The sequence below is a fragment of the Moschus berezovskii genome, chromosome 6 (assembly GCF_049115385.1).
Source record: "Moschus berezovskii isolate FMDL1 chromosome 6, NW_MosBer_1.0, whole genome shotgun sequence".
Classification (NCBI taxonomy): Eukaryota; Metazoa; Chordata; class Mammalia; order Artiodactyla; family Moschidae; genus Moschus; species Moschus berezovskii.
The window spans coordinates 62417839-62436327 of record NC_142465.1 but is presented as its reverse complement, the minus strand read 5'-3'; the positions used below and the strand labels follow the sequence as shown (position 1 = coordinate 62436327).

Here is an 18489-nt window from a genome sequence, read left to right as displayed (position 1 = left end):
GCTTTGAGAGTCTTTCCCTTTGCATCTCTGATCAAGTCAGCATGTACCTTCTCCAAAGACATTATGCTGCAGTTGCTTAGAATCGAAGTTAGATGCTTAGAACCTCTGGTTCCTGGAATCTCTCTAAGATCCAGGCCGTGGGGCAGCTTCTGACTGACATGTTCCTCCATGAGACCGAGGATTGGGGAGGTAGGCACAGGTGGGCCAGAGCTCCCTGCAGCTGAGACTGTGTCTTCCTCGGAGATCAAGTCAGGTTCCTTAATGTTCAGAACCTACTGTGGTTGCAGCCAAGATTGCTGGTAGTGCTGAGGGTGGTCATGTGACCTGTGTGAATTCACTGTGAATTTCTGGTGAGATTCATTCCCAGTCACGGTGATGATATCTGTTATACATTCTCGTCTAATGAGCTTTCCAGGGAAAGGATTCCTAAAGCTGGTGAACCTGGGAGCTCTGTGCCAGGGCACAGAGTCAAAGATGTTCAGCCACATCCAAAAGGGCTTCAGGCAACGACATGAGAAATATTTTATACTCATTCAAAGCTGCTCACCCTTGGGGCCCTTCCTGGAATGCAAGCTACAGAAGCTGTGCCCTATTCCCTCTTAACTACCATGTGAAGGGAAAGTGAGGTGGAGGAAGAAGGAATTACTGAAAGTTGGGTCACTGGAATAGGAACTTGGAGATTCCATAACTGCCTCAGGGGGGCTTTATCATCCTCTGAAATTTTAGGATGCTGTCCACTGGGAGGAGAGGAAAGGCTCAGGGAAAGAACTCACTTTGGAGTTGTCAAAATCCACTTTATCAGCAAAAGCTAAATTTAAACTCTATGCCATCAACTCACTCAGCTTCAATTTTTTTTTTTCCAATAAATCCCTGGTATTCACTGATGGTTCTTCTGTCATCTCTACTTCCTTCCCATCAATGTAAGAGCCTTGGCCATGAGCAAAAAGTCTCTGTTGCCCTTCCCTGAACCCACAAACTTAACGGGTGAAAACCCCAAACACAGGGCAGAGGAACTTATATTTCTAAGGTTTCTCGTCTTATTATTCAATACTGGGCATGTAGCCCAAGGCCTGCTGTTATAGCTGGCTTCCAGGATCTTGAAACGTGATTTTAAGAAGCATTCTTTACCTAGTTCATCACTTCCAGGTAATTACATTTCCAGAAAACTAAAGGACATGGCACAAATTCTCCCATCCCAGAAGGGTCTCTACTCTTTCCCAACCTTTTCAAGTTCAGGATACGTTAAGAGAAGGGTTATCGATCTACATATTATTAATAAACACAAGATGAGATGCAATTTAGTACACTGTTGTGCGTATATAAAATGAACTAAGGGTTGTTGATCACAGCATTTACACAATTTGGTATTTCTTACACACCTGGCCATTGACAGGCACACATGACACACGACCTCTTCCAGAGAAAAGGCAGAGATGACAGCATGTGGGTTCACTGTCACTGATGTTTACAGATACTGCCCTTTTGGAAGATGGCTTTATTGGCCCAAACAACATGCTTAGTTAACAGTGTGGCAACACATTCGTCTACCCAACAGCCACTTGCTCCGGAGCACTTGGCAGTGTGCCAGCCCCCAGGGAGTAATCACAACCCTTTTTGATGTACACTCACTTTCCCGGACTCTACAGCAACTTAAAGAGTGGTTCTGTGACCAGGCTGTGGTCAATGAGATGGAAGAGGAAGTCACTTGGGGATGGAGCATCAGCAGAAGAAAGCCCTTGTTGCTCCCTCCCTTTCTGCTGGGTTCTTAGTGGAAAGATGTGCTATCTGGAACTGCAGCAGATTTAAGGCCTGAGGTCACTAACACGAGGACGAAAAGCTAACACAATTACAGGAATAGTTTTTAAAATAGGATTATAACCTGCTTTTTTTCCAGTTAACACATAATAAGCATTTTTACACTTCATTAAATATTCTCTGAAAATACAATTTTAACTGTTACAACATGTACAGTTCTATAGAACGATTGCCCCATAGTTAAACTGATTCTGTATTGTCAGAAATAAAGGTAGTTCTGTTTTGTTATTCACTGTGGGAACACACACACAAAATTTATTTTTGGCCACTTTGTGTGGCTTGTGGGATCTCAGTTCCCCCAGCAGGGACTGAACTCATGTCACAGCAGTGAAAGTGTGCAGTCCTAACCACTGGACCACCAGTGGATTCCCTAATGATAATATATTCTTCCAAACTGCATTCTAAAGGAAATTATATGAGTTTTCTACTCCTACCAGCAATACATATATTTTCCTATATTCTTTTTCAGATAGTACAACTTAAAAAAATCTTTGCCAACTGATGAGCAAAATTTTGTCTACTTTTACAGATTTTCCTGTCTCTTCCCTCACTGTCAAATTACCAATTGTCATTTCTTGGTGAAATCAGTAGGCGTTTGCTCCAGCAGCAATTCCCCTACCTATCAATTTTCCACTCCTGGGTTGGGATTCAGATAACATTTGTGAAGCACTGCACTAGGAAGGCTACTGAAATGCAAAGGTAAGACTATCCTAAAGAATTAAAAACCAATCTGACACCAAAAGCAAAGGCAAGAAAAGCAAAAATAAACAAGTGGGAATGCATAAAACTGAAAAACTTCTGTAGAGCAAAAGAAACAATCAGCCTATTGAGTGGGAAAAAATATTTTAAAATCACTTATCTGATAAGGGATTGATATCCAAAATATATAAAGAACTCATACAAGTCAACACAAAAACCCATAAATAATCTTTTTTTTTTTAAATGGGCATAAGATCTAAATAGACATTTTTCCAAAGAAGATATACAGATGGCCAATAGGTATGTGAAAAGGTGCTCAACATCACGAATCACTGGGGAAATGCAAATCAAAGCCATAATAAGATACTACCTCATACCAGACAGAATGGCTATTATCAAAGACAAGAAAGAAGAGTTGGTGAGGATGTGTAGAAAAGGGAACCCTTGTGCACCGTTGGTGAGAATGTAAATTGGTACAAACACTATGGAAAACAGTATGGGGGTTTCCTAAGAAATTAAAAATAGAACTATGATCCAGCAATTCCACTTCTGGGTATTTTTCTGAAAAAAACAAAAACACTGGTTAGAGGCCCATTGCAGGACACACCCTCTTTCCCCAGGGGGTTTCTGTAGCAAGTTTTCATATTCTTTTCAAACAAAGGTTTCTCTGTATTAATGGTTGAGGAAAAAAACAAAAAGAGGCAGAGTAGGCAAGCCACTTATGCATGATGTAGAGAGCTGTTGATTTGTTTTTGTTTTTTTAAAGGAAAACAATTTGTAAGATGTTGCACTAAAATGTTTTATATACACTTCAGAGACCTGTAGTAAACTATGTTTAAAAAATGACTAGAAAAGATGTATGCACTATTTCACTGCAGCATTATTGACAGTAGACAAGATACGGAAACAACCTAAGTGTTCACTGATGGGTGAACAGATAGAGAAGACGCGGTATATCAATACAATGAAATATTATTCAGTCATAAAAATGAAGAAAATCTTGCCATTCCATTCCAAGGATGGAAGTTGAGGGCCTTATGGCAAATGAAATAAATCAGACAGAGAAAAACAAATACTGTATGATTCCACTTGTAGGTGGAATCTAAAAGACAATGACAACAGCAGCAAAGCCAAGCTCAGAGAGCAGACTGGCGGTGGCCGGTGGCTGGTGGCAGGGGAGCGCGGGTGGATGAAATGGGTGAAGAGAGTAAGAAACTATAAAATTGCAGTTATAAGTCCTGGGGATGTGGTATACAGTACAGCATGGTGACTATAGTTAATACTGTATTTCATATTTGTAAGTTGCTAAGAGTAAATCTTTTAAAAGTTCTCATAACACACATACCAAATTTTTATATGGTAACATGTTAACTAGACTTACTGTGATGATCATTTCACAGCATATACAAATATCAAATCATTATGTTGTACCCCTGAAACTAAAATAATGTTAAATGTCAATTTTTAAAAAAAGAGAACTAAAAACCTAGGAACAAGCAGGGTGATCGGGCAAGTAGAGTATAATACCACGGCACATAAGAAAGGTATAAAGAGTAAGAGAGCATCTGAAGAGCCTTCTCAAACCTCTCCACTGCACTCTCTGCAAACCTAGTTTCATAGAGCACTTCCCACTCACTCTACTCCTTACAATTCTTTATTTACACAAAGCTCACTCCGGCCTCCCCTGAAACCTGGCTCATCTCTCAAAAGAACTCGTTCGCCAGAAGCACCCTCCAGAGGAGACCATTCTTTCTCAACTCCATGTACTTAAAGTGGGAGATGGGCTTTGCCTTCTCTTTGCACCCCAGTGCTGCATCCCCATCATTATTCTCAGGACAGTGGAAAAAATCTCAGCTCCTTTGGAGATGATGCCAATCTGATATACCGTCTCTACCTTTTCCCATTGCTGTCACTCCCCAAATATACACACACTCAGTATTTACATAAGGGTGTGGTGCCCTGAATATTGCTGTCACCTTGGAGTCTTCAATGTACACTGCAAGTTATTCAATAACTAGAATCATAGTTCCTCATTTGGTGGACACTGTTGGTTTCCTCCCCAGTGCCCTTTCCTCCCCATCTGGATGAACTCCAATCCACCTCCAGTGGCAGGTGGATCCACCACCCTGGGTGGCCTAAGAGAATCAAAGTAACACCATCCTCCTTACCACAGGGTAGGCAATAACCCAGTCTGAACCTATCAGGGCAAATTTATTTCCCTGACCATAGTGATTAGTTCAAGGGTGGATGTGCATTTTTCGAAGTGGGTCTAGTCAGGAACTGATTACAATGGTCAAGAGAAGCTCTCTCCTTTCCTTCTGTGGTATAAGGACATGCAGCTAAGCCTATCTGGCTCCAGGAAAGGATCCAAGGAAGAAGCTAACACAGGGACAGTGTTAAGAGAATAAGATCCCTTGGTGATGTCATGAATTTCTGGATCGATATGAACTGAAAACCCACCCTACCTTTTCCAATTACTGAAGCCAATAAATCTTGTTTAGCCAGTTTCAGTCAGATTTTTTTGCTATTTGCAATTGAAAGAACTTTAAGGAACACTCTCCTTGAACCCAGTGACCTTCATCTCATTACCCTTTCAACCTTTCACCCCATGGTAACTCACCTAGTTCCTGTCTTCTCCTATATTCCTTGAAATTTTAATCTCCAAGGTGCTATTTTCTCCAGCTACAACTCTGAGGTCTCCGAACAGTTCACTTATTCATCCTCTTTGAGACACCAGCCTTGTGACCTCCCACATTCTCTGAGTTTAATCAGCCACTTTCATACTCACTCCTCTATTTGGCCTGGACTACAAACCTTTTAGTTAGACTCTCAACTTCCTCACTCCCAAGTTCACCCATTATCCCTATTCCATAAAATTTAAGCCACTACCATTCCAGCTGCCTCTATTCTCTAGCTTAATTATCCAAGTAGCTACTCAGCTACTCAGGAAAAAGAAAATAACTACCTGTGGATCAGCGCCATTACAGATTTATAATCTCCTTTTATAACCATCCTCCAAGCTATTCAGCAAGCTCATGTGTGGAGCAGAGTAGGCACTCAATAAATGTCAAATGAGTGTTTGTCAGTGGGTCCCCAGTAAGCTGTCACTTTTCTTTCAAAGCACCTATTTCAAACCTTCACTACTTTCTCAAGTCAACTGCTTCTACTTCCTCTTTCTGCAAACTGATCACCTCACTTCTTAAAATTTTTTTATTGTAGGTGCTTTACAGTGTTCTGTTAGTTTCTGCTGTACAGCAAAGTGAATCAGCCACGTGTATACTGAGCGCAGAAGAATTGATGCTTTTGAACTGTGGTGTTGGAGAAGACTCTTGAGAGTCCCTTGGACTGCAAGGAGATCCAACCAGTCCATCCTAAAGATCAGTTCTGGGTGTTCATTGGAAGGACTGATGTTGAAGCTGAAACTCCAATACTTTGGCCACCTGATGTGAAGAGCTGATTCATTGGAAAAGACCCTGATGCTGGGAAAGATTGAGGGCAGGAGGAGAAGGGGACGACAGAGGATGAGATGGTTGGATGGCATCACTGACTCAATGGACATGGGTTTGGGTGAACTCCGGGAGTTGGTGACAAACAGGGAGGCTTGGCGTGCTGCGGTTCATGGGGTCGCAGAGAGTCGGACACGACTGAGCGACTGAACTGAACTGATAAACATATTCCCTCTTCTTTGGATTTCTTTCCCATTTAGCTCACCACAGAGCATTGAGAAGAGTCCCCTGTGCTATATATTAGTAGTAATTACCTCACTTTCTACTTCATGATAAAAATAAGCTCAGTACATGGGAACTCTCTCAGTCTCTTGAATCCCCAACCTATCTCCCTATTGACTTACTAGTATCAGTGTCCATTCCTAACTCTTCCCTTTCACCCAGATTGCCACTCATTCTACAGATATTTGAGTGTCCAGCATATGCCAGGCGCTGTGCTCTGCTTGGCCCTGGAAATAGTGTGTGTTGGTGGGGAGAGGGGGCAGGAATATAAAAGAGGTAACAACCTAAGCCAAGAAGAATAGTGTTCTTTTTGAAGATCTAAAAGCTAGTAGGTATGGTTGGTTCAGGCAAGGAGTGTTTCGAAACTATGCTGGCTTTTGTGGGTCAATGTGAGGATTCTTTTTTATCAAAGCATGTGAAAGGATTTTAAGCAGGAAGATGACATGATCAAATGCACATTTTAAAAAGATCACTTTTATTACCTCTGTCTGTTAGTTTATTCTCTGTGCTTTCCAGTAGGCTAAAAATATTTCAAATAGATTTCCAGGCCCTAACACAGACCTAGAATCAGAATCTTTGGGAGCAGAATCTGGAAGTTTGTCTGCTTACAGGAAATTCTGAAGAACAGCTAAATCTGAGTATCACAGTTTTAGAATATTACAAAAATGAAATCGGCATTTCTTACCAGAAAACCCATTTTTCTGTTTATATGTGGCATCTAGTATGCATCTACAAAAATGGGTCTTGGAAAGGACTCCATCAATGACCTGTGCATCATAAAACATCCTCACCATTCTTCCTCTGCTATCACGCATCACCACCAGTACCACTTTCTGATCAAAATGCCAGAGGACTGAAGACATATTTCCTATTTACTCAGGAAACTGGGGTCTCTCTACCTAAACTATTATCCATCTTAACACATTAGTCACTGGTGAAAGAGCTAGGTAAGGTATATAGGGTGAAACCAAAATTATTCAAGTTACTAAAGATCCACATAGTGCCATGTAACTCCAGAAACTGTCCCATCAGGTTTTAATGTACATTAAAAGGTAGACCTTTCATAAGCTGTGCCCGTCCTTACCTCATACTGTCTGAATGGCTATCATCAAAAAGAACACAAATAAAAACATTGGCGAAGATGTGGAGAAAAGAGAACCCTTGTACACCATTGGTAGGAATGTAAATTGATGCAGCCACTATGAAAAACAGTACAGAAGTTTCTCAAAAGGCTAAAAATAGAGTTACCATATGACCGAGCAATTCCACTCTTGGGTATATTTTTAAAAAAAACAAACCAATACCCCAGTGTTCACAATAGCATTATTTAAAATTGCCAAGAATACAGAAGCAACTTAAGTGTCCATTAACAGATGAGTGGAACAAGATGTGGTATACACACACACACACACACACACACGAATACTACTCAGCCACAAAAAAGAATGAAATTTTTATCACCTGTAGCAACATGGATGGACTTGGAGGGCATTATATTAAGTAAAGTATCTCAGAGAAAGAAATACTGAATGATATCATTTATATGTGGAATCTAAAAAATACAACAAATCAGTGAATATAACAAAAAAGAAGCAGATTCACAGATATAGAGAACAAACTAGTGGTTGTTAGTGGGGAAAGGGTGGGGCAGCCTGGGGTAGGGGAGTGGGAGGTACAAAGTATGGGTGTAAGACATGCTCAAGCATATACTTTAAAACATGGCGAATATAGCCAATACTTTGTAATGACTGTAATTGGAAAGTAACCTTTAAAATTGTATTTAAAAAAGCTATGCTCTTCCTAATTATTTTAGGTTGACTAATATGCTAAAGCTGAAACTGCAATACTTTGGCCACCTCATGCGACGAGTTGACTCACTGGAAAAGACTCTGATGCTGGGAAAGGTTGGGGGCGGGAGGAGAAGGGGACGACGGAGAATGAGATGGCTGGATGGCATCACCGACTCTGTGGACATGAGTTTGAGTGAACTCCGGGAGTTGGTGATGGACAGGGAGGCCTGGCGTGCTGTGATTCATGGGGTCGCGGAGAGTCGGACACGACTGAGCGACTGAACTGAACTGAACTGAACTGAATATTAGAATATGCAATCTTTAAGAACACACAACTCACATCCTAGGTGGCACAGGAAGAGGAAAGTTGGATATTTGTCACAGAAAGCCCACATACATGATGCATAAATCACCTATGCCCAGTTAAGACCACGTTCAGTCTGGTTTGTGTTATTTATGATTAAAAGACAGAGATAATACAGAAAATGAAGGATAGTCCTCCAACTTGTATTTAACAAGGGACTTCATCTTTTCTTCTCACACTGCTTATCTATAAATCAGACAAAATGCTAGAGTCAGATGCTTCCATAAGCACTTCTCCTTGGCAAACTGCCAAAATGCAGTTATAAAGGGGAAGGAGAAAAAAAAAATCAGATAAACCATCTTCAAAACCAACTTCTGTGGAAGTGATGAAAGACACAAAAAGTCATCTTTGATGTGGCCCTCCCCCAAACAGTCTTGTAACCAAACACTTAAGACAAATGTATTCTTTCTTGCTGTCTATCTGTTCATGCCTAGTAATCTTTTATGGATGAAAAATGAGGAAATACCAACTACTTCGTATGTTGGGAAGGATAAAGGAAATTTAGCTAACAAATCACTTACTCTGTGCCTGGTCCATCCTGTCTTACAAAAATTAACACACTGAATCCTCCCAACGGAACTACAAGGTTATGTATTATTGATAACTGAACTTGCTTGTATGTGGCAGAACCTAGATTCAAATTTAAACATACAGAAACCCCTCCCCCCCAATCTAAGTGGTTCATAGCAGTACCTGCTCTGCTGAGACCTCCAGAATAGTTGCTAACACCCTCCTCATCGTTGTTGTTTCTATTACACAACCCATTTCTGGTCTTCCAAGAAGCTTTCCCCAACCAGCAAGTATCACTTCTGCACTGTCCATAAAGTTCACTTATGCCTCACACTACTGACCTCCGGTGGGTGGGTTTTCTTCTCCGACCCAATACTTGCCCATCCAGGCAAGCCCCAATGTCCAGCACTGTGGGAGCAACCAGGGCATTTACTGGTCCAGCCAGTGAAGTCGGGCTTGCCTGGGCTGGCTCCCTCCAAGCACAAACAGGAACTTTGATAATCATCTCGGGGATGTACAACACAGGGAATACAGCCAAAATTAATAATAACTATAAATAGAGTATAATCTTTAAAAACTGTGAATCACTATGTAGTACACCTGAAACTTATATTTGTACAACTATACCTCAATAAAAAAAAAAAAAAACTAAAAAACAACCATCTGCGGGAAAGAGATGTCCAATGCTGGGCAGAGACTTTTCATAGTCAAAGGCTGGAGAACCCAGCCCTGCATACCAAGATCTGTGAAGAAACGACTGGGAGGCTGGTACATACGCTGCCGCTAAATGGGGAAATTTCAACTTAGAGCGACTAGGGCAGGTGACCCGGCTTAATTCCAAAGTTTAACACTTCAACTAAAAGTTCATTTTTTAAAAAACGAAAAACTTCAGTTAACTGTTCCAAGTCACAGGGCAACTCAACGGCTTCTGTTCTCTTTCTACCAAACAGTAAGAGGACGCTAAAAAGGCCGAACCATTATGCCCGAGGGAGTAAGTGCTTCCTACTATCTGACCTCCATCCGGCCTGCTGCAGCGGCAGCCTTTCCCCCTCGTTCTGCGTTCTTACCAGTGGATTCAGGAATAAATTCCCGCCCACACTAAACGGGGAACTCAGAGCCAAGCAAAGGAGATATCCTGAGGGACCACGCGCGGTTTTACGGTCAGGAATAGGGGCTGTAAAGTGCTCTTTGCCTTTCGGTTCTAAGACAAGAATCGCACCCCTAAAACCTGAGTCACCAACCGCCGCCGCGGGCCGGAAGTCACTGCGCCAGCATCCTCCCTGAGCCTTACCGCGGTGTTTCCCGTGAGCCCGCGGGCGCGCGAGGACTACATCTCCCGGCATGCTCCGAGGCTGCAGAAATTAACCCTTCAGGGCCCGCGGCTGCCCTGCGCCCCGCCTCCGCCCCTTACCTGGACCCCGCAGGGTGAGTTTTGGGGCGCTGGGGAGGGGCTCTTTCCTTTATTTAAGGCTTAGGGGTGTGTGTGTAAGGGTGTGTGTGTGTATGTGTGTGAGATGTACTGGCTAGAGGAAAGATTCTGATTTTCCTAAAATGAGACGATTTGCAGTAATGAGGTTCAGATGATTTTTTTGCGAGTGGGAGACCCAGCATCAACTCTCTAAACCCCTAAATGGAATCACTACTGTCTTCCTCAGAATGCTATCTAAATCATCGCCTTCTTTACCCCCAGTACAAAAATAACCAGCAAACCCTCCCCTCTTTCATAGGCCCCTGACTTCCACCTTTCCCCAGTGCCCCCAGGAAGGTTTGCAACCTGGCTGCCAAGTCAGGGTTTTATTATCCATCTGGTTGAGGGTTGAATACTCATGGAGCCCAGAGGACCTTGCACATCTTTATGGATTAGAGATTTTAGAAATTAGGCCCTTTGCCTTTCAGAGCCTGCCTTTCCCCTCAGGTGACACCATGGAGTCCCTGCAGGTTCAGCAGGCACTCTGTCTTTGTCTGACTTGAATGACCATAGGCTTGTGGAGAAGGGTTCCTTTCTTCGGAGTATGGGTGATGGGTATTAAACTCAATCCTTCCCTCCATCCCCCCTCCTAAGACAACACTGGGGATAGGAGACAGTGGGTGGGAGTCACACCCTTCTATTACTATTCTTCCTCTGTATCGTGCAGTGTACAATTCCAGTTCTGGGCTGGGAGGGAGGGGGTTAGGGACTTGAGGTACCGAGTATTGCAAGCTGTGGGGTGAACTACCCTGCTCCTCATCCATAGGAAGAGGGAAGTGGAAGGGCTGCTTGTTTTTTCCCCTTTCACTACTCCCAGACACCCCTTTAATAAGGCCCCCATCCTTGCCTCCATCTTCAAGAGTCTAAAGCTGCTAGGAAAAAGGACTATTCCGAGTCAGGGGGTCACAATTTTCTGGGTCCCCTTCTTTTCCTCACCCGTTTCAATTTGTCCCTGGCAACCCTCCTATCTGCACCCTGAAAGTTAACTCCGTCGTTCTGGGCCATCTCTGCCTTCCTCCCCCTGCCCCCAAAGGGCCATTGTTCTGGTCAGCATTTGGGGCAGGGTGGACAGAAGGGAGAAGACCTTGGGGCAGGAGTCCTGAACCACACGAGGCCAGGGGAGTAAGGGTAGCCGGCATATCTCTCCTCTATCTCACCCTCCCTCCAGCCAACTGGCTCCCTGCCCCTGCCCCCGCCCCTTGACATCCCAGACTCCCTGGCTATTTAAACAGAGATGGGTGCCCCCATCGGCACACTGTCCTTTGGCCACCCGACATCATGCCTCCCAAGAAGGATGTTCCCGTGAAGAAACCAGTGGGGCCCCCTGCTGCCTCCAAGCCGGCTGCTAAGCCTGCAGCAGGGCCCCCTCCATCCAAGGTTGAGCTACCACCACCTGTCCCTGTAATCCTCGAGAAACCTTTGAAACCCCAGGAGCCCCCCATCGATCTCTCCAAAGTGGTGGTAAGTCCCTGAAAAGTGAGACAAGAATGGAGGGGTCGGTACAACAGTGGGATAACGCCCAGGGGACTATGGGTATCTAGAAGGTAGCGAATCAGTAAGCACTGGATGATGGTGGGGGTTTTTCTTAGTACCCCCTCTTGGAAGCATCTAGGCTTAATGACTCTATTGTCTTTGTTGCCCTCTGCCTCTAACCGATAACACGTGTGTGTATGTACATCACTTTCTCACTGTCCTGCGAGAGGCAGAGCCTGTAAGATGGGGAACATCTGGGTTCTGAGGACAGTTTCAGGGCGAAAGGGGGGAGCTGCTGCCTGTGCCTGTCTGACTATTCAATATGAAAAGCCACAGCTCTGAACCCCAGGAGGGAAGGCCGAAGAGGACAGACTTGTTAGACAATCACAGCTGGGGGCCAGGGGTAAATTTAGCCTTTGTTCAGCCCCCAGTTATGTGAGGGATGCAGGGCTCAGGGCAGTAGAGGGAGGGGAACAGGTGGCATGGGATTAACCCTGTTCCCAGGAAACCCTCCCCCCAATAATTCCTCCTCTTGGGATTCTCCCAAGTTCTGGAGCTGGGAATGGGACTGAGGTGGCTGGGTTCCCAGCCTGGTCCCTATGGGCCCCTCCCCAGAAGTGGCTGCCAGTTGGTCGGGAGGAGTGCTGGAGAGGGATTGAGTGAATCCTGTCATCTCTCCTCACCTGCTCTTCTCTTCCACAGATCGAGTTTAACAAGGACCAGCTGGAGGGTGAGGAGACACCCCTGAGCCCACTGTCCATCCCAAGTCCCTAGTCAGATCCTCTTTCTATTCCCCTACCTCTATTCCCGACCTTGAAACCTCCCACATTAGTGCTTCTTGTGTTCTCTGTTCTGCCCAGCTCAAGCACATTGTTTCTGAATTTCCTTTCTCCTGATGGTGATGGGAACCCCTTGTCAACACTGACCTTTCCTTACACTTCAGAGTTCAAGGAGGCCTTCGAGCTGTATGACCGAGTGGGGGATGGCAAGATCCAGTTCAGCCAGTGTGGGGATGTGATGAGGGCTCTGGGCCAGAACCCCACCAACGCCGAGGTGCTCAGGGTCATGGGATACCCCAAGAGTGATGGTGAGGGCACCTCTGGGACAATGCGGGTTTTCGGTTTGGTGGTGGAATGTGGTAAGGTGATAAAGGATACTGAGGTGGGTCCCAGGAATTTAAAAACTGTCAAACATAAGGGCAGAAAAATATCTGAATGTTGAACAGATGAAACCCTCATGGTGGGGATGGGAGTTGGGTCCGAGGTGACACCGTAGTAACCTCTCCTTCACCTCTCCATCTTCAGAGCTGAAGTCCCGGCGTGTGGACTTTGAGACTTTCCTGCCCATGCTCCAGGCAGTCGCCAAGATGCCAGACCGAGGCTCATACCAGGACTACCTGGAGGGGCTTCGGGTGTTTGACAAAGAGCAGAATGGCAAAGTCATGGGAGCTGAGCTCAGACATGTCCTCACCACCCTCGGTGAGGCAGGGACCAGAACTCCTGGGGTGCTGAGAGGAGGGGATGAACTGAGAAGGTCAGCCAAGTAGGCAGAGCCAGTGAGGGATTACTGTCCTGTGGGTCATGGGCAGGAGACTGAGGTCAGCAGAGCCTTAGGGACAGGATCTGAAGGTCTTCCTCCTTCAGTCTAAAGTGAGTAGGCTGCAGCTGCCTCCCAAAGGGCAGAGGAAAGGGAACGAGGTGGGAAATCTGAGTTTTAGTCTTGGGAAGAGATGGCTATTCTCTATGATATGGTCTCCTCTGGAATTCAGTTTCCTTGTCTGTCAAAGCTTTCACCACCTATAATTGAGGTGAAATGGAAAGCAAGATTCAGAGACACATTCAAGGCATGCCCACTACAAAGAGGGAATTCTCTTGGGGGACTGTTGCTATGGGCAAGTCTCCAGGGTGGGAGAAAAGGAGGTACCACCAGAAGAAAGAGGTGTGGGTTGAGGGAGGGAAGGCAGGGGCTGAAACACTGTGTCTGGGCCCAGGAGAGAGGATGACTGAAGAGGAGGTGGAGTCTGTTTTGGCAGGACATGAGGACAGCAGTGGCTGCATCAACTATGAAGGTGAGGGGCCAGAGGAGCTGAAACGACTGGGGAGGAGGGAGGCAGGAGGCCCGAGCTATGTGGGTGGAGGCATCCTGGAAACTGAATTATCTAAAGTCTGATGGGTTATCATCAGGCCAGCTTATGAAGCCCCTCTTGCCTCTTCTCTCTGCAGCCTTCCTGAAGCACATCCTAAGCGTCTGAGCAATGCAGGTAGGGCGCTCTCACTGCGCCTTCAGAGGCAAGCCTCCTGTCTGTCCCTCTGCCTGCGTACAAAAGCAGGGAAGTGCGTTTCCTTGTCTTGCTGCGCGAGAGCGGCAGGATTTGGCAACGTTCATCTTTTTCCACAGGTGCAGTGGGGTCGGACGCTGGGCCCCCACCAGGCAAAAGCACGTTCCTGCCACTAGGAGGCTACTGTTTCAAAATAAAGAGACGTTTCCTCCCTTAGCTTCCGACTCTTGTTTTCTTTAGAGGTGGGGGAGGGAAAGGGAGGGCTCTCCTCTTCCCACCCGCACCCACCAATGCGACCTCCTCTGACTTTCTGCTGCTCGGAGGAGCAGATTCCTTGCGCCCCATCCCAGCTTGTTCTGCAGTTTCTGTGCCCCAGGTAGGGCTATTCTGGAGACTTGAACACCAGCTGGCCCCCGCCCACCTCATTACTAATATAGGAGCGTCATCTGCATAAACCCGGGCCAGGATCCCTATTGGTTGGGTCAGCTGGGGTGACGTCATTGGGACGTACTAAGACTAGGGTTGGGCCAGGAACCGGAGCCATTACTGCAGGAAAAGGTCCCGCAGAGCTGAGCGTCAAGATGGTGGGGCCCGGGACCGAGGATGAGCGGGATTTGGGGCGAGAGGCGGGAAGCCGGGGAGTGGGGGCGGGGAGAAGGCAGAGAGTAGCGGGTAGATGAACCTGAGGCCCTCGAAGGCTGGAGGTGGGGTTGGAGTGTCTGGGATCCCACCCTGCTGGGAAGCGAGTCCCCAGCATGGAACAGGAGTTTGTGATTCAGAGTTCTTGGGATTGGGACGGAAGCTGGGGGGATTGGAGTTAAGATGCTGACCGTTCTCGTCTTCTCTGAGCAGTGTGATTTCACGGAGGATCAGACCGCAGGTAGGTAGTCTCTGACCTCTGTTGAGGTCATGTTAGGGAGAGGGACACTCCCTCTAGCTCCTTCACCCTCACCTGTCATCTCTTTAGCACCCCAGGGGAGTACCTGATGGGTTCCCTTCTCCTTCCTTCTGGATCTTCCATTTTCTTTTCTCACTCTTTCTTACTCCCTTCCCTTCTACTCTAGATCTGAGCCCCAAGCACTGGGTGAGTTTTAGGTGGTGTGGGTGTGTGAAACGACTTGATCACTAATGCCTGTTGTGTGTGGGGCTTGGGGACAGTGTATTAAGCTGTTTGTGCTCCTCTGTTCCTTAATCAGCCACTTCTGCCTCTTTTCCTCCTGTGATAACTACCCCCACCCCTCAGCTTGGAATTGTGAAGGCTATTTACAGCAGTGATCTGTTTTTTTGTGAAAGTGCAACAGGGGGTCGCTGAGGATAGTTCTTTGAAGCAGTACCCTCTGAAAGGACCCTGTACTGGAGGGGTGAGAAGTGGCAGGCTGGGATGACCCCAGTCCCAGGCCGCTGCTCCCACTTCCTTATAAGGACAGGGCCCAGACTGGGCGGTGGCAAATTCCTGCCCTGTGTCATGTAATGAGGAGGCTGGGCAGGCTTGCTGCGGGCGGAGAGGGTATGTAAATGGCCGTTACCACTCTGCTAAGGGTTGAGGAAGGCCAGGTCTTTATGTGATACACCTGAGTTGGGAGGGAGGGACACTGGATCCCTCTTAGAGAGCTTGGGTGTACAGTGTTATAAATATCTGATTTCCTCAGCATGATCAAAGTTGAATGGGCAGTGGGAACTGTGGAGGAGGGTTTGGGTTAACACCCGTGTGTCCGGTACTGATGTTTATCTGAATCCTCAGAGTTCAAGGAAGCCTTCCAGCTGTTTGATCGAACAGGGGATGGCAAGATCCTGTACAGTCAATGTGGGGACGTGATGAGGGCCCTGGGCCAGAATCCCACCAACGCCGAGGTGCTCAAAGTCCTGGGGAACCCCAAGAGTGATGGTGAGGGTCCATAAGAACAACTCCACAAGTGTGGTGGTGGGCCCGCAGTCTTCAGCTAATAGCTTCCTTTTATCTTCCTAGGCCCCAAACACGAGCGGGTCTTGTCTAGCAAATTGCAGATTTCTCCTGCCTGGAGTGGGAGCCCCTTAACCCCAGTCCTGAGAACACATATGACTTAAGCTTCCACCTCCTTTTCGACAGAGATGAACGTGAAGGTACTGGACTTTGAGCACTTCCTACCCATGCTGCAGACTGTGGCCAAGAACAAGGACCAGGGCACCTATGAGGACTATGTCGAAGGCCTTCGGGTGTTTGACAAGGAAGGGAACGGCACCGTCATGGGTGCTGAGATCCGGCACGTTCTCGTCACACTGGGTGAGGCTCTGCCCTTCCTTCTTGAGGTGCCACCTGACAGATCTCGGTGTCACCCAGCTCCAGAACACTCGCTCTTCCTTCCCCTCTGCAGGTGAGAAGATGACTGAGGAAGAAGTAGAGATGCTGGTGGCAGGGCACGAGGACAGCAACGGTTGTATCAACTATGAAGGTGAGGGACCAACCGGGGTCTCACGGAGGAAGCAGCCATACGGGGCAGGTCGTGCACAGCACTGAGGGCGTTCGCTGTCCCTGGATTCAGGCTCCTAAAAGTGCCAGGAGGCAAGGGGCAGGGCCCAGCCCAGCCCAGGAATGGGAGGCCAGAGGGGTGTGACAGGAAAGGAAGGGCTCATGTGGCCTGAAGGGTGGGGAAGGGATGGGAAGTAAAAATAAATGGATGTCCAGTCCCTCACCGCCGGACCCCTTCACCCCACGTCTGTGTCTTGTCTTCACCATGAATGTCTCTTCCTTCCTGCAGCGTTTGTGAGGCATATCCTGTCGGGGTGACGGGCCCATGGGGCGGGTACGGCTCCTCCCAGCCCCCCTTCTCTAGTTGACCTCCCCAGTGTTTTTCTCCCAGCCTTTGCTCTCTAGCCCCTGCCCTTCCCCTACTACCATCTGACTTCCTCCCGGCATGTCTCTGCATGGAGCTGACTGGGGAGGGGAGGGGTTCCTCAAAGAGGAAGACAGCCTGGGGGTGTGGTACCTCCTCCTCTCCTAGAACGGGCTCTGAGGTTTGGTTGGCTTCTAGGGTGCTGGTGTCTGGGAACTCACACCAGCCTACCTACCCCTGTCATGGTGATCCTTTAGCCCGGGATCACGTGGTTGGCAGGGGGGGGTGGGTTGCCTGCCCCTTCGTGCTGCTGTAGGTCTTTTCCCCTTTCCGCTGGGCAGCTTGGAGGTACCCTAACCCAAAACTCTGTCTCCTCCTCCCACCAGTGGCTGACAGTAGCTGTAGGTGTAGTTGGGAACTCTTCCGCCTCTGCTGTGTTCTTGCTGCTCAGGGTGGGGCAGGGGGAACTAACAGCTGGTGGGAGGGGAGCTGGGGGTCGAGAGTCCTGGTTAGACTCAAGGTGGCCCCTCTGCAAACTGACCCCAAGGTTGGTTGTTTTGGGCACATTCCTTCTTACGCTGCCTTTGTGGTCTTGTGGTCTCCTGGCCCCTGGTGGACCCCTCCCCTTTGCCCTGCTCCCTGGTCACCCGCCTCTTCTTTCCACAGAGCTCGTCCGCATGGTGCTGAATGGCTAAGGATATGCCCAGTATGCCTGGACACTGCACCTTCCTTGTGGGAGACCATGTATGTAGCCTGGAGGCTTCCTAGGTTCTCTTGTCACAGTATTTTCCCCAGATTCTCTCTCTTGGATAGTCTGCCATCAGCATTCACCAAATAAACTTGTTCTCTGCTCTGTGTGCGGTCCTGCTGTTCTTCCTGAGCAGGGGGAAAGGGAAGGTAGTCCCGGGTCAGTGGACCAGAGGTTGCGGAAAGCCAGCCAAGGGCCTGTAGGAGCCACTTTTGCCTCATTTAAGAAATGCTGGCTTCACTCATCGGTGCTACAAAGGCTACCTCGGGGGATTAGGAAAGCCATAAATGCCCGTAGAACTAAGGCTGGCCACCCCTGTTCCATCCCATGTGGGGCTTGAGTCCTCTCCTAGCCCTCCGTGGCATGGAAGGCCTTTTGTCAGGGAGCCCGGGAAGTGTTTATTGGAGTGAAAGTCAGGCCATATTAGTACTGCCTGGGCCTGTCACTTCAGCGAGGCCCAGGGCCAACAATAACAAGCAGCTGAGATGCCTGCCTTCTCCCGCCTAATAAGGGAAGACATGAAGCTACCACTTCTGAAAGGATAAATAGACAGTTTCCAGGTTGTGAGATGTCCTTCCAAGTCTTAAATGGCTATTTTTAGAGCAGGTGAGAGCCTCTCCCCAGCTCCTGCACAGTTGTTCAGCCCTGACAGCTGTGCTGCCTTTGGCCCACTGTGGAGAGAGGCCTGGTGTTGGCCGGGCTTCTCTCCAGCCCCGCCCAATGCTGCTGGAAGGACTCCCGGGGTGCTGCCTCCAGCCCGATCCCCCTGCCTCACAGCCACGGGTAAGAGAACACAGAAGGCATCC

General features: G+C 47.5%; 2 protein-coding genes across 4 annotated transcripts; both read left to right on the top strand.

Annotated features, from left to right (window-relative positions):
* Positions 1-11609: 11609 nt before the first annotated feature.
* Positions 11610-14341, top strand: MYL6B (myosin light chain 6B). Of its 2 annotated transcripts, none has more exons than XM_055394649.2 (7): positions 11610-11835; positions 12550-12577; positions 12791-12934; positions 13152-13325; positions 13838-13915; positions 14070-14107; positions 14245-14341. In XM_055394649.2, exons 1-6 carry the CDS (start codon positions 11653-11655, stop codon positions 14096-14098), a joined length of 636 nt encoding a protein of 211 aa, XP_055250624.1. In that variant the 5' UTR covers positions 11610-11652; the 3' UTR covers positions 14099-14107; positions 14245-14341. The 2 variants fall into 2 exon arrangements, with proteins under 2 accessions (XP_055250624.1, XP_088693230.1); XM_088837104.1 differs by having other exon boundaries at positions 14070-14135.
* A 252-nt stretch (positions 14342-14593) lies between these two features.
* Positions 14594-17790, top strand: MYL6 (myosin light chain 6). 2 transcript variants are annotated; one of them, XM_055394651.2, is made up of 7 exons: positions 14594-14709; positions 14978-15005; positions 15867-16010; positions 16212-16385; positions 16477-16554; positions 16861-16905; positions 17602-17790. In XM_055394651.2, the coding sequence occupies exons 1-6, from the start codon at positions 14707-14709 to the stop codon at positions 16887-16889; spliced, it is 456 nt and encodes a 151-aa protein (XP_055250626.1). In that variant the 5' UTR covers positions 14594-14706; the 3' UTR covers positions 16890-16905; positions 17602-17790. The 2 variants fall into 2 exon arrangements, with proteins under 2 accessions (XP_055250626.1, XP_055250625.1); XM_055394650.2 differs by lacking the exon at positions 16861-16905.
* Positions 17791-18489: the final 699 nt, after the last annotated feature.